The 14,808-nt window shown below is 42.4% G+C and overlaps 1 protein-coding gene across 1 annotated transcript; it reads right to left on the bottom strand.

Annotated features, from left to right (window-relative positions):
• Nucleotides 1–3,727: 3,727 nt before the first annotated feature.
• Nucleotides 3,728–14,802, bottom strand: LOC136518046 (protein RNA-directed DNA methylation 3-like; the record flags this gene model as incomplete). Its single annotated transcript, XM_066511700.1, has 20 exons — nucleotides 3,728–5,162; nucleotides 5,279–5,329; nucleotides 5,433–5,543; nucleotides 5,654–5,698; nucleotides 5,960–7,369; nucleotides 8,301–8,350; nucleotides 10,438–10,489; nucleotides 10,782–10,840; nucleotides 10,980–11,016; nucleotides 11,088–11,246; nucleotides 11,321–11,378; nucleotides 11,453–11,602; nucleotides 11,965–12,117; nucleotides 12,189–12,237; nucleotides 12,318–12,698; nucleotides 12,801–12,868; nucleotides 13,487–13,570; nucleotides 13,679–13,837; nucleotides 14,339–14,494; nucleotides 14,578–14,802. Coding segments are annotated over 20 exons (4,686 nt in total), but the record flags the coding sequence as incomplete, so codon positions are not given.
• Nucleotides 14,803–14,808: the final 6 nt, after the last annotated feature.

Below are 14,808 nucleotides of genomic sequence, written 5' to 3'. Positions count from 1 at the left end.
GCTCTCTTTCGTTTTCTGTTTCCATTGTTCGATGAGGATACATTTTCATTCACATCATATACGGAATTAACATTTTCACGAAGTGATAACAAATAAAGCTCGTCTTGTCGGAAGGCAAGACCAATACATTTATTATTAAACAATATCTGACATTTGCCATTTTCAAAATGGCAATCATAACCATCATGGTCCAACTTTGAAACACTAATCAAATTTCTTTGCAAAGAAGGTACATAAAGAACATCTCTAAGAATAATTATGAAGCCATCAGCAAGCTCTAACGGAAGATCACCAACGGCTTCAACATCTGCTTGTTCTCCATTTGCTACTTTAATGAAACTTTCGCTTCTTTGTAAAGTTCTCATCGAACGGAATCCCTGTAATGAATTAGCAACATGAATAGTTGCACCTGAATCAATCCACCAAGTAGATTTTGAAAACTTTACATACAAGGATTCATTTACGAACGTAATAATGTTCTCACCTTTATTCTTCATTATCATCTTTAAGAAATCAGGACAATTCTTTTTATAATGTCCCGTCTTCTTGCAGTGGAGACACTGGTCTTTAGCCACTGGGAATTGCTGGTTCTGAGACTGTTGCATGGGACCTTTTCCAGATGATTTGGAGGAAGAACTGTTATTATAGTTCTTTTTCTTATCTTTTAGGTAGTTGACAGAACCACCTTGTGAAACTTTTATTCTTTCCTCCTCCTGCACACACATGGCAATGAGCTTTTCTAAATCCCATTTTTCAGGCTGTATGTTGTAATTAACAACAAAGGTGTCAAATTCTTTGGGCAAAGAAGCAAAAATCAAATGAATAAGAAACTCATCCTTGAGTGCCAAATCCATTGGTTTGAGCTTAGATGCCAGATTGCTCATTCTCAGTATGTGCTCTCTAATGCCACTGCCGCCACCAGAGTACCTTTTTGTAACCAGCTGCTTGATCAGCTGGGTTGCATATGTCTTTGAAGAGCTAGTGAACTGACTCTTTATTCTGTCTAGGTACTCTGTGACCGTGTCACAGTCTGGAATTGAGCCCACAATAGCAGGCTCAATTGTGTTCTTTATCACTGCCAGACACTTCTTGTTGGCAGTGATCCATTTTCTATGCTCAAGGTCATAGGACATCTTTACGGGAGCAAAATCCCGCTCTCTGTTCTGCCATGCAGCATCAGTCTCATCTGTCTCCCTCACCGGTGCCACAGGTTCTTTAGGGCACGGTGTGGTGACAACCCAGTCCACCTCAGCGAGGATAAAGGTCAGGTCTATCTTTTTCTTCCACTCAATATAGTTATCACCTTTTAGAGTGGGGATTTCTTTGATACAACTCATCAAGTTGTATCCTCCTGAAAACATAATTCAAATAGGGTGAGAACAGAAATAACAACAATAATTGCATGCCTTAGTTTAACGTTGGTCAAAATTAAAACATACAATTATTTTCTACACTAATTCTACATCACCGTTGGGCAGAAATAGAATTAATGTATAACAAAACATTATAATATTGCCATTAATCAACGTTGGTCAGAATAACAACAATATTGTAATCAATTTAAAACATATCCATTTTTCAAAATTAAATTCTCTCGTTGGTTCGAATTTAATAATGAAAATCACATCTTTAAATACGCAGCGGAAAATTTAACATTTAATAATCTTTTTCCTATTTTCCAGAAGCAAATTTACTATTTACTGAACAAAAAATATCGTTGGATAAATTTTGTACAGAAAATTATCATAAAAAAATCAATTCAAATTGATCAAACTGTTTTCTGGAAAATAAGAAAACAAAAACTGTGACAATATCTGTTCATTTGACCATTTCGGCCCAGCCAGCACACGCGCGGCCCACGGCCTGCCCACGCGCGCGCGCGCAGCCAGCGAAAACGGCCCAGCAGCCGCGGCCCATCCGCGCGCTCAGCGCACCCCCGCGCCCAGCCGCGCGCGCTCTCTCCCCGCGCCCAGGCCGCAACCTGGGCCTGGGCCGGGATTTCGGCCTTGTGCCCTATCCCGCCTGGGCTGCGGCGCTGGCCCAGTCGCCCGTGGCCGTCCATCTCCATCCGACGGCTGCCCGCGCGCGTCGCGAGATCAAAACCCCAGCGACCGGCGCGGCGCCCTTGACCTAGCATCATTCGGCTTCACTCTCTCTCTCTCTCTCTTCGCCCCTCTCTCCTCTCCACTCAGTCCCGCCGCAGCAGAAACCGAGCGAGGAGCTTCGACGGCGAGAGAGCTCAGCAAGCCCCGGCGCCGTCTCCGGCCCCTTCGCCGGCGTGCGCGCTCCCCAGTGGGTGAACGCGCCGCCGTCGAGCGGCCTGGTCGCGGCGCCCTAGTGGCCGTTCCGGCGAGCAGATCACCCCCGGCCGGCCCTTTCTTTTCCCCGCGCGGCGGCGTGCACGACGGTGAGGTGAGCCGTGCCGAGCCACCCTCTTCCTTTTCTTTCCCCTTTCTATTTCTTTGATTCGGATTTGGCCCGATTTTCATATTAGGGTTAGGGTTTGCTTTACCGATTTGAAATCGGTTCTTTTCCCCTTCTCAGCCAATCACCGAGCGGGTTAGGGTATGGGTTGGAGACGGCACTGTTTTCTTTTCCCCGAATCACCTTCGGGTTTTAGGGTTCGTTCTTTGCATGAAAAACGAGCCCTTCTTCTTTTCTCAGATCCGACGGATCGAGTTAGGGTTCAACCGAACGTCGGGTGACCCCTTTTCTGCTTAGATCCACACTGGATCTAATCAACTTTTCCTTTTCTAATCGGTACCCGTTCTAGATCTACGTGCTAGTAGGCTCTGGTACCATTGTTAACTTTCTTTGGATCGACTAGAGTAGATCTAGGCGGATGAACTCATAGATCCATGAAACACATGCACATTTAGACCTATAACACTACACCGAGAGGGAGATAGGGGAGAGAGGGCTGGTAATGAACCTGAGCCTCCAGATGATGTCGCGGTTGTGCTAGCCATCGCGGGTTCGGTGATGGAGGCAGCACACGGGCAGCGACGGGTGGAGTAGAGGTTGCACGGACGTCGATGCAGTGCGGTCGGGCGTAGCAGTGACGACGGCGAGAATCAGCGGAGCTTCCCGTCGCTGGCTGCGCGCCCTCTCGAGATCGGTCTAGGGTTTGTCGGTGGGGTTTGCGGCTCACGACGAACCTCGTACTTTGAGCCGCCGGCCCCCACCTCTTTATATAGCGCAGTGCGACGGGGGCCCACCAACCATGTAGGATTGGACGCCCCCGATCAGGGCGCGAGACCAAGGTCCAATAGGCCGTTGGGCTTATTGGTCAGGAGATCAATCTAACATGAGCGCCATGGCTGCTGCTGCACCGTGCAATGAGAAACACGGCTCTGTTTCTGTTAGCTAGACAATTTTATCCAACACAAACAAATGGTGCTACATCTGTTAGCACGTAGGATTAGGAATTGGGAATGCGTAAACAAATGAGTTTCTGATCGATGCATTCTGTAACCCTTCGTTCTTGTTCGTTTTGATTTTGAGATATTGATGAAGACGACTCCAGACCATGCACAGGAAGACTTCATAAGTTGGGTGAAATACTCTGCGCTAGCATTTTTAGGATCGCTGTTTCCGGCACTTACGGCATACGCTATGCAAAGCTAGACCCGTAGGGTGGATAACCCAAGATCAGAATCTGGCGATGATAAGAGTAGATTCAGTTACCGGCTTAAAAACGTTACAACAAAACCAGCACGTATCCTCAAACAGGATGGAGCAAAGGCATCTAATTACTGCCAGCACTAGGTAACATTTAACTGGTCACAAGCCATGTTCTTTTAGTTTAGAGTACGCATAGCCAAAATAACTGATTCGAACTAGACACACGCACCGACACAGTTCACACAGCACGGTCACATTATTTACATTAGTCAACGCCAATAAGGCGCAAGCTTATTTTGGCGAAAGTTTTTACCATCCACCACTGCCAGTATCAGTACCCTTGTTGCCGTTCCATGCACCATCTGCCGCTTTATCCCAGGAACTGCCACCACCCCCTCCTTGGCTCCCGCTCCCCTGGCCACCTTTGCCCCATGGATCGACCTCTTTCTTGGGAGGAGCTTCTGACCCACCACGCCATGAAGGCTTCTCTTTGGCTGATCCTCCCGATGAGTTCCAGTTATCCTCGTTGCTCTTTCCCCAAGAACCTCCACTGCCAGCTCCTCCACTGGGAGCGCCCCAAGGGCTTGACTTGTTAGCATCACCACTTGGCTGACCCAGGATAGATGGAGATGATCTGTTCTGACTCCAGGAGTTGTTTGCATCACTCTTTCCGGCCTGTTCATCTCCACCAGAGGTGTTTTGCGCTTCCCAGCTGGGCTTGCTTTTCGAACCGCTTGGCTGACCCAGGATAGATGGAGATCTGTTCTGACTCAAGGAGTTGTTTGCATCACTCTTTCCTGCCTGATCATCTCCACCAGAGGTGTTTTGTACTTCCCAGCTGGGCTTGCTTTTCGAGAAAGCTTTGTTGGCATTCCAGTCGGAAGACTGAGACCAGCCACCACCTTGACAGAAGGGCTTTCTTTCATTATTGTCGTTCCAGTTCCTGTAACCACCGCGGCCACCATTTCCCCTGCCAGAGCCCCAGCTGCCACCATCTCCCCTGCCAGAGCCCCAGCTGCCACCATCTCCTGACCCAAAGTTGTTGTCTTGATTACGGTCACCTCGCCCAAAGCGACCTCTGCCACTTCCTCTGCCACCATCAAAATCCCTTCTGTTCCATGGCTCACCAGACCTTCCACCACCTGATTCATCATTTCTATTGCCTCCATTCCATGATGATCCATCACCATCCCCAATATTCCTTCCTCTCCCTCTGCCTCGATTTCCACGTCCAAATCCACCTCTATTATTTCCATTGTCATCATCACCAAACCTTGGGTTGTTCCAAGTAGGTTCCTGATCCCCCAAAGAGAAATTCGGTTTGCTCCAAGAAGATTCCTGATTCCCACCTGATGAGCCAGCACCCCAGGTGTCAGTTTTCTTGCTGTCATCGTTACCCCCCTTACTATTCCAGGGATCATCAGCCTTTTCCTTAGATGGAGTGTCCTTTGCTGTCGTGTTCCAGCCACCATTCTTGTCTTCAGCACCCACAGTAGAAGACATCTTGCTGGCCCAAGGATCATTTTCTTGTTCTTTACCTACAAAAATAAAAAAAAAGCTCGACAAGAGACCCAGAACAGATAACACTGCTGTTCAGCTTAAAATGGTCCAGCTGAGTGACCAATGCCAACCATTCAGATAGTCTCTTGAGTACCTTCATTAGAACCAATCTTGTTTGCCCATGGATCATTCTGTAGTCCTTCACCTACACATGACAATTTGAATAAGATCTATGCAATAACTACATCTACAAGTACGTAGAATAAGAAATTTGCTTGGCTCAACGCTACCAGCATTTTCCCACTTACCCCCATCATTGCAGGAAGAGTCTTTCGCCTTGGTGTCCCAGCCACCACTGGTATCCTCAGCACCACCAGAAGTCATCTTACTTGACCAAGGATCATTCTGTTGTTCTTTACCTGCAAAGAGCCCCCAAGACAGCAAGTGAATTAGGAAGCTCAGAGGAAAACTACAGATAGAAACACTAAACAGAGAGGGGAAAATTTTTCTCTGATTGCTTCTCAATCACCTTCAGTAGAAGACACCTTGCTTGCCCAAGGATCACCTTGTTCACCTACACAAGAGTAATACAAATAAATACTCTGTAGCATAAAATGGACGGCGAGAATGTCAATTATTTGATTATAATATTGATAGCTCTCAGCTTGGATGACCAGTTTGTGCATTGCACAAATTTAAAATGTATTTAAAAAAAGCAGCTTGAGCCTTAGGCAAATCAAGAAATCTGAGAAGCATGTTCGAGTTGCCATTTAGAAATAGTCGCTTGAAACTTTAACAGGGAAACTAGAGGTAGAAATTAAACAGGTTTACTGACCTACAGATGGTTTGTTATCCTCTGAATTATTCCAAGTCGAAGGCTGATTTTGACCATATGACTTGGTGCCTCCACTGCTACTCCAGGGCTGGTTACTTGGTGGATTTGTAGCGTTCCAATTACCTCCACCGCCCCATTTTGGTCCATCACCACTGTTCTGTTCCCTTCCAAACACAGAATCGCTTCTATCACCATTTCTCCAACCATTGTCTCTCCCCCTCCCTCGTCCTCCATATTGCCCCCTTCCTCCTCTTCCCCTTCCCCTATATCCACCTGAATCTCCAGCTTCATTGTCTACCTGATTATCAGACCTCCAAGAGGGCCTTTCAGCATTGTCACCACCCCATGAATTCTTCCAACTTCCTTGATCATTTCTGCCATTGAAATCTCCAGATTCCTGGCCCCTACCACGTCCTCGCCCAAAGCCACGTCCACCTCCAAAATTTCCAGGCCTGTTCCAACTGCTATTCTGATCATCACCCTTGTTCCAACCATCACCACCAAAAGATTTCGGTTTATCCCAACTGCTGTCACCAGCTTGGTCTGAAGCTCCGGCTTTGTTCCAATTTCCAATTTCATTGTTTGTTTCTTCAGATTTAGCAGATGACCAGTTTCCTTTGCCCCAAACTTCATCCTGTGCATCAGCCACAACAGATGATTTATTCCAGTTGGCAGCAGAAGCATCCCAACCTCCTGCGCCACCTGCTCCATCACAAGTGCTGTCTTTTGACTTGCCCCAGGTACCATCTTCAGTGACAGGCAAAGAACTGCCCCAAGCCACATTATTGTCCACATCTTTAGAAACATTGTCTTTTGTTTGGTCTTCAGTTGAGTTGCCCTTAGGTCGGCCCCATCCTTGACTGACATACTCCAGCTTACTGTCTGGAGGCACTGTAGCCTTTTCCCAGCTATTTGGTCCTTCCATATCTACTGCCTTGACCTTGCTTCCCCAAGGGTCTGTGTCAGCTCCAGTTCCCATGTCCATATCCCTGCAAGCCTCTCCCCAGTTGTCACTCTTTTCACTCTCCTTATTGACAACCGCTCTGTCCCAGGAGCTGCCAGCAGCATCAGATCCACCAACTCCAGCTTGTTTGTCCCATGCATTGCCACTAGAACCTTCCTTTTGAGTGGCACTAGTGTTCCAAACTTCAACAGCTGATGATGTTGCTTTCTTACCCCATGGATCAGAATCACCATCAGCAGAAGACAACACTTTCTTACCCCATGGATCAGAATCACCAGCAGCAGAAGGTACTGTTTCCTTACCCCATGGATTGGAATCACCGTCAGCAGCAGATACCGCTTCCTTACCCCACGGATCAGAATCACCATCCGTTTTCTTACCCCATGGATCAGAATCATCTTCAGCAGAAGTTTTCTTACACCATGGGTCAGCTTCTGATTCTCCACCTGAAAATGCAAAAGTTTCACACCCAGCTAAACTGTGAAAACCTCAAATACTGGCAAATGCGCTTAGCCTATTTAATAAGCATAAATGCAATATCTGTAATAGTGCAAGGATCATCGACCTAAATTTCTTTTACTACCTCCGTTTCGTGATGTATGTCCAGGGCCTCGGGAGCATCCATTTCGCAATTTAGGTCCATGTATGATGACTGCTTTCATGGTGCGAGTTCTGGAGGGTATAACTAATCTAAGTAGGACATTTAATTTACATTTGGAGTTGTGGATTGACTTATTGTTTCCTTTGCATCAATGTTCGGTTTCGTTGGTCTGTTCGCAATGGTGGGCATGGACAACTGAACATAACATTGGTATCAGTAGAATTAAATCACTAACTTATAATTTTGCGATACTTTTTGGTTAATGTGGGCACTTATTGGGTCTCATCTCTAACCTATCCCAATTTGTTTGGGTAAGGATTCGTTGTTGTTTTTACAATAAACCTTTACTGAATCCAGAAATGAAAAGATGCAAAAGTCACCTATTTCAACAAGTTGCAAGCTATACGTGCAGCAAATGTCTAAACCAAACCCACAAGAAAAGTCTGAACCACGTTATAAGTGTATCATTTGTATACACTCTTTATAAAAGAAATTCAAAAGCTTGTAAGAAATCATGATTAATAGACCACGCCTCTTTTAATCCCACATTACTTCAATCCTCACCATCACCAATAAATAGAGTTGTTCCATCGTTTCTTTCCTAGTGGCATGATCCACTAAAGCAGGGTTTTTTTTTGGCAGATTTCACATAGCAAGCATCTGAACAGTTAGTAATGCAATAATGCCTTTCCCTAAAAAATGATGAAACAAAAAATACCATTGCGATAAAGGCGCAAAAAAAAGAATGGTGACACAAATAAATAACTAATTATTACCTGCATTCTGGACTGGTACCGTGGAACTTGAAAAGGGTTGCCAAGAGTCACTGCAGCCCATCAAACAATTTGGTGAATAACAAGATATGTAATAACAATAAAGAGTAGTTCAGAACATCTATTCCTCCAAGTAAGAGGAATGAGACAAATAAGAAAGAATTTAGCATCTTTGTTCTGTTCAGAAATTGTACCAGATACAAGAAAGGAGTTAAAACGGAACCGACAACTACATCCTTGGGCAAAAGGTAGACTCAAAGAGCAGCTCACTAACACAACCTCGACAATTCAACAGCCACGATCGGACATTTACCCTTTACACTCACTTATCTACATATTGGCAAGTAGCAAGTAATATATATGCTATGCTTAGTACTAAAAAACGAGCTTAGCTTCAAAATGGAATAGGTGTAAATGTCCAGGAAAAGATCTCTAGTTAACAAAACCAATCCTAGACCTAGCACACAAGGGAAGTGAAAAACAAACATCACAAAGGCACAAGGAAATATATCTTAAATAATCCATACTAATTGTAAAGCAAAGACAATCTTTTCTTAACCATGTGGAATCAAGGCAGGCTTAAATAAGTACAAAATAAAGAAATTTGGTTCCTCACTTTTCGGGTAATTTAGAACTCCATGTGACTACAAAAAGAGGGTTGTGACTACTTTATTCCTAATCTCAAATGAAGGGTTCCTGTATATCTTGTCTGATTTTTATGTACACCTGGACTACATTTATTCCTAATCTTTATTCCAAATTTCAAATGAAGGGTTCCTGTACAACTTGTCTTCTTTTTATGTGCATCTTTCGTGAATTAGGACCCTAGCAGCATGTCCAGCAACAGCACAAATGAGTAAGGAGGTTCATTGTTGGCTGTTGTGGACAACAGGACATACATTAGGGAGCAAGGAAGAGTAGTTCAGATAGGAAAAGGCATGGCTAATTGTTTGATAAAGTTCAGGCAGAATTAGGAAACCAAGCAGTACACAAAGAAAGAAAGATGATGTGCAAATGGTCCATGACAGCTATGAGGTATAGTCGCCTACCAGATTAGGAGGGATGAAGAGATAAGATGGGATCTATGTATCACCAATATGGGACTTTGGTTTGGCAATACGGGTACAGTGATACATAATCTGGAAAAATAATGTTGTGGTAATATAAACAATATAAGAGTATCAAAGTATCAGATATCGGATCCGGGTCCAGATGGGTTAGTGAAGTATAGAATATGCAAGTGTAGATTAAAAGCTAAGTGATGGCAGAATTCCAAAGCCTGGCTGTTTTATAAAAAGAAGTCCTAATCTCTAGCCTGTATTTCGCTATTTGCTATCAATCAACATCACTAGTTGTTTCATCCCAGAGAACCAGCCTATGTCTATTCCTCTCCCCATGTATACAACAACAACAAAGCCTTTTAGTCCCAAACAAGTTGGGGTAGGCTAGAGTTGAAACCCAACATGAGCCCCTAGTCACGGGCTCTCCCCATGTATCCCTAATTCAAAAAAAAAACATGTTGGCTCTCAATGCATGGTAATGGTATTTATCCAAACGTGAACCAAGATTTGCAACGACAATTCAAAAAGTTCTGATGAACAAAATGCTCCAAATGACAAAGCATGCTGGTATAAAAAAAATCAAGGGGATGGTGTTTTTTTCCTCTGGAATGAATGGAAGAGCTCGTGATTTATCTACCAAAAAAATATTCCAACAGAAGAAATGTTGCAGGACACTCTCTGATCAAAATTTATTGCTTGCCTGCTAAATATATACGGAGTAGATTGCTAATAAAGAGTAAAACAAAAATACCCCAACAGCATTTTCCAATGAATCAACTTGATGATTGGTGACCATTTCTAGCGGAAGAAATAAAGTATCAACAGAAATCTTTCTAGCACAGCAGCATTGCAATGGTAGATTGAATTTGGCTGCTTTGGTTTTGCATTGTTGATATATCTGTGCAGTAGATTACCCCAACTTGATTGGGACTAAAAGGCTTTTATTGTTGTTGTACCTGTGCAGTAGCAAATCCGCCCCAGTGGTTCAATGGGTGGGTGGGAGTGGACACCCGCAAGGGAAAAACAAGGATTCTAGATGTACGAGTAAACAGCAAAAAGGTGAAGTATATAAAACAAACCTGCCAAACGATGGCAACCCATTGTCCCATGAAGTTTTGCCAGCTTCTGAGCCTAATAATCAATGAAAGTAACAAATCCGATAATTTTAAACATCAATCCAGCAGTACAAGAGAACAAAGAACTCGAATGTTGTAACGTATGAACTTCCTAAATTCAGCTTTTCCATTAAAAGAAAGTAACTCGTCCCTCAATGGAGCAGATGGCTTTTTAATATACAGCAGTCAGCAGGCAAGCAGTAAAATATTTGGAGACTTTCCCGTTTACACTATAGAGACTGATCCAAGAACGAAAAGCCCAAAACTCTACTCCAAATTAGTACATGAAGTATTAATCTCACACTTACCAAAGAAGGATGTATCTTGACTTCCAAATTTACTAGCTGGAGCACCAGACAAGTTATCCCTGGTAGGCCATGTAACATAATGAGAAGCTAAGATGGAAGTGATACCATGCTTTGGCATAATTATTGTGCAATTGCATTACAGGATTTACAGCATAAGCGGCAAAGAAAAGAAAACTAAAACATGCTTCAGTTGCTTACCCCCTATTAGCTGGGACTGAGAGAAGATCAGCTTGTACTGCACACATGGAGAAGTCAGTCATTGTTCAAACAACAGCTCCAACAATATGTAAGTGTAAGCTAACCAACCTGTAACAGTTTTCAGTAGAGAATCTAGCTTAACAGTCACATCATTCCGAAATATCCGAATTACTCGACAGAGGTAGCCCTTCAAAGGACCCTTTCTAATACGCAGCATCTGCCCAATAGAGAAAAGTTGTTCTCTGGTGCTCCTGTAAGGCCTTTCAGCTGTATTGCGAAGGAAATCAGAACGATATACTTACATGCAGGAAATATTACAGAAGAAACCAAGAAACACTTACTGTCCCGATGCTCATTTCGCTCATAAGTAGGTTCAGAAAACATGGGAGTTGGAAAGTCCTGATACATAGAAAGCAAAGTGACACAAAGAACATTCTCAATTCATTGACAAGTAGATAGCCATATCTACGTACCGAACTTTCAGTAGTAGAGCTTCCCAGACCCTTCCGTATCTTTTCGCATGACCCGCTTTGAGCACAGAAAAACCCACAGTTCTCACTTTCACTTTCATTATAAATGAACAGTATTCCCAAGTACAAGTGTTTAACGACCCCTTGCTTACCCTGCAAATATATTTAATCAAACAACAAGTGTGCTAAATGGAAGAAATGGTATTCTTGAATACTCCAAAAAGACAAAAAAAAAAGATGTTAGAATTCAAAAGCATGCTACATGTTACTGTAATAACAGTGCAATGTGTCTTAGATAAGAACAATGTAGCACAGTAGCAGTACTACTACATGCACAATGTTAAAACTATCATTGCCAATACTCAGGGAAAGAATCCACACCACGTTTTTTAACATATCTCAAATGAATGTTTCCTTGAAATAAAAGCAAAAAACAAAACACATAAATTCCCATACTGCTTACAAAATGAGAGACCAACAGCAGATTTCTGTCAGATTAATAGTTCAATTTTCACCTGAAATGGCCCTTCCACAACATTAACAGTGTCGTTAATGGATATTGTCTTCTTTTGATGATCAACAGCTGTAAACATTTTATCTACGCAGACTTTCTTAATATCCTGCTTTCTCACTGTCACCGCAGATCCTTCAGGACCACCCTTTAGTATCTACACGGAATCCATTCTTCTTAGACAAAATTAAGGATACAAAATTGAAGTGTGCATTATAAGATTATTACCCTAAATCCATCTTTCTCAACAGCAATGATCACACCAAAATCTTTTCGCCTGCTCATTAGGAAATAAAATATAAGGATGAAATCCGTAGTTAGTGGACAGCGATTATAAACCATATAACACACACTCACCCATAGAGTACAAGATCATGAAGGTTGAATTCATCGTTATCATCATAATTTTCAGTAGAAGTTGACGCTTTAAGGTCCGATGTTTTGGAGGATTTTATTTTAGAAGATGATGACTTCATATTTTGTTCTGCTGGAAGGTTCCTTTTCTTAGAACCATACATGCCGGAGAGCCAATCCAAGTCATCAGCAGAAGTTCTATTGGTTGGACTAGAAGAGAACTTCAAAAGCTCCGTTTCTGTCGGTTGTATCCCCCAATAAATCAAAGAACTAAGTGCAACCTTTTTATACAGAAATCCATCTTTGAACATCAGACCATCAAGTACTTCAAAAACTTCACCAATCTGACGATCGCGCCTTATTTCAATATGAGGCCTGAAGAACCTGCATGACAAATGACATTTTGAAAACTGTGTCAACTGTTAAAATAAAATAAAAGTTTAATGGATGTAGGACAAGGAAGCTTCAGAAGTAAGGAAAAATTACTCTAGTTCTTGGGAACTGATCAACCGTGGAGCAGGAACTGCAGCTTCTTTTAGTGAAACTGCACCACCCTGCAAAGACCAAAGCGTGAGATAAGTTAAGTAGTTAGCAATCAGGCTGCTGCCAAAACAAGAACTGTGAAAGGAGAAAGGTGGAAACAAATGGTTGCTCACAAGCACATGGGAGCCAAACAATATTGTGGGCTGACAAACAAGCAGTTATATAATCAGTTGATCAGTCAAGGGAATATACATTCAGTAAATAGAACCCCACTAGCATTCTGTCCCGACATGCAAGCTGTCCACCTCAACAGTCCACTATCACATGCAATTACAGCTCATTAGCGCATGCAATTATGATACCCACGTCAGCGAGACACATCATCCGCTAACATGCTTTTGGTTGCCCACATCAGCATGCCATGCAATCACAACTGGATGTATTCTAATTTCATATTCCTGCAGCAATGCGTGGGGTTTGCTTCTAGTTATAGCTACTGTAGAACACAATACTATATCTAGATTCCAGAGATGTCTCACAGATTGAAGCAGAAGTCCCCCAGATACCAGATATCTATATCCTACTTAATCATGGCCAGGAACAAAATAAATTCGAGTAGCTTGGATAAATAGAGAAAGCAAATCAATTCAATAACAGTCATTTTTAATGCGGGAGTATAAGAGCATTACAAATTTTTTCGAAATAGCATGGAGGTCAACTCTGGGTATAATTTTTATCATCACTTTTTTGCGTCCATCATCCACATTAACGACCTAAAAAGTCACAGGAAAATAGTGATGTAAGAACATAGAAAATGAAAATATATGAAGAGGGACGATGCCCCCAGAAAAGAAAAAAGGCACAAACACATTATACCATACCTGTGCCAGATCACCTTTATAATTTCCATTCTTCATGCGGACCCATGTACCACGAGAGATTACAAATGGTTTCGTACGGCTGGATAACAAGCTAGGAACTTCAGCTGCAGGAACAGAAGTAATTCTGCTCACGTACACACTACAAAACCCTTTGCATGCCTGTAACATGGGATGTCTATGGTCAGTGAGCAATTTTACAGCCAAAATACAAAGCATATACATATAGATATTAATAGAAAAGAAAACATTCTGTTTACTAAAAATAGTTTTTACAAATTCGTTAAAAGGTTCCTCTCTTTCCTATGAAGTAGTAAAACTTTGCGTACAAAATGAGAAAAGCAAAGCTAAATTATGCCACATAAAAAATATAAGGTTTTTTTAATCTTAAATATTACATTGTACTCTCTCCATTCCAAATTATAAGATGTTTTGGTTTTTCTAGATATATGTAGTTTTGCTGTGCACTTAGATATATGTCTTGATACATAGTAAAAGGAATGTATCTAGAAAAGAAAAAACACCTTATAATTTGGAATGGTGCGAATATATTACACAAAACAGCTATAGCATAATAAGCACTGCCCTACATGTCAACCAGCATGCTCTTTCTAGTATGCATGAATTTTTTTTCTCTTGCTGTAAAAGGAACAGATTGTGTACCTCTGTAACATCACAGGCCTTCTCCGCTTCAACAAAAACAAACCCTCTTATGTGATCAAGTGCAAATGCTGTGATAATTGGCACTTTGGTACCAATTTTTCGCAGGTCAACAAATTTTTGCATGAAGCAGAAGGCCATTTGGCGCTCACGCCCAACCTGGAAAGCAGTTAAACAAATCAGCACATGCACAACAAATGCTAGTCGAGCAATGTCAAGTCAAGGGTTTGATAATCACAAACCATGCATTTAACTCTCCAAATAGTAGGCTCTTTGAGTGCACAATCATTGGGGAAAATGTCATCGTCTTCTCTAGAATAGCTCCGATCAGCAGCGTATTTCACACGATTACTGTACCGGTTCTTGATGAATTCCTCAAGTTCATCGCCGCTAAGCTCCTCTTCCTTTACAAGAAATGGAAGAGGGTGTGATCTTTCAGTTCTCTTGTGACTCAGATTTTGTACATGTTCCAC

Source organism: Miscanthus floridulus, chromosome 17, assembly GCF_019320115.1.
Source record: "Miscanthus floridulus cultivar M001 chromosome 17, ASM1932011v1, whole genome shotgun sequence".
NCBI lineage: Eukaryota > Viridiplantae > Streptophyta > Magnoliopsida > Poales > Poaceae > Miscanthus > Miscanthus floridulus.
Note: the sequence above shows the minus strand (reverse complement) of the source record. Positions and strands in the feature narration are given on the sequence as shown.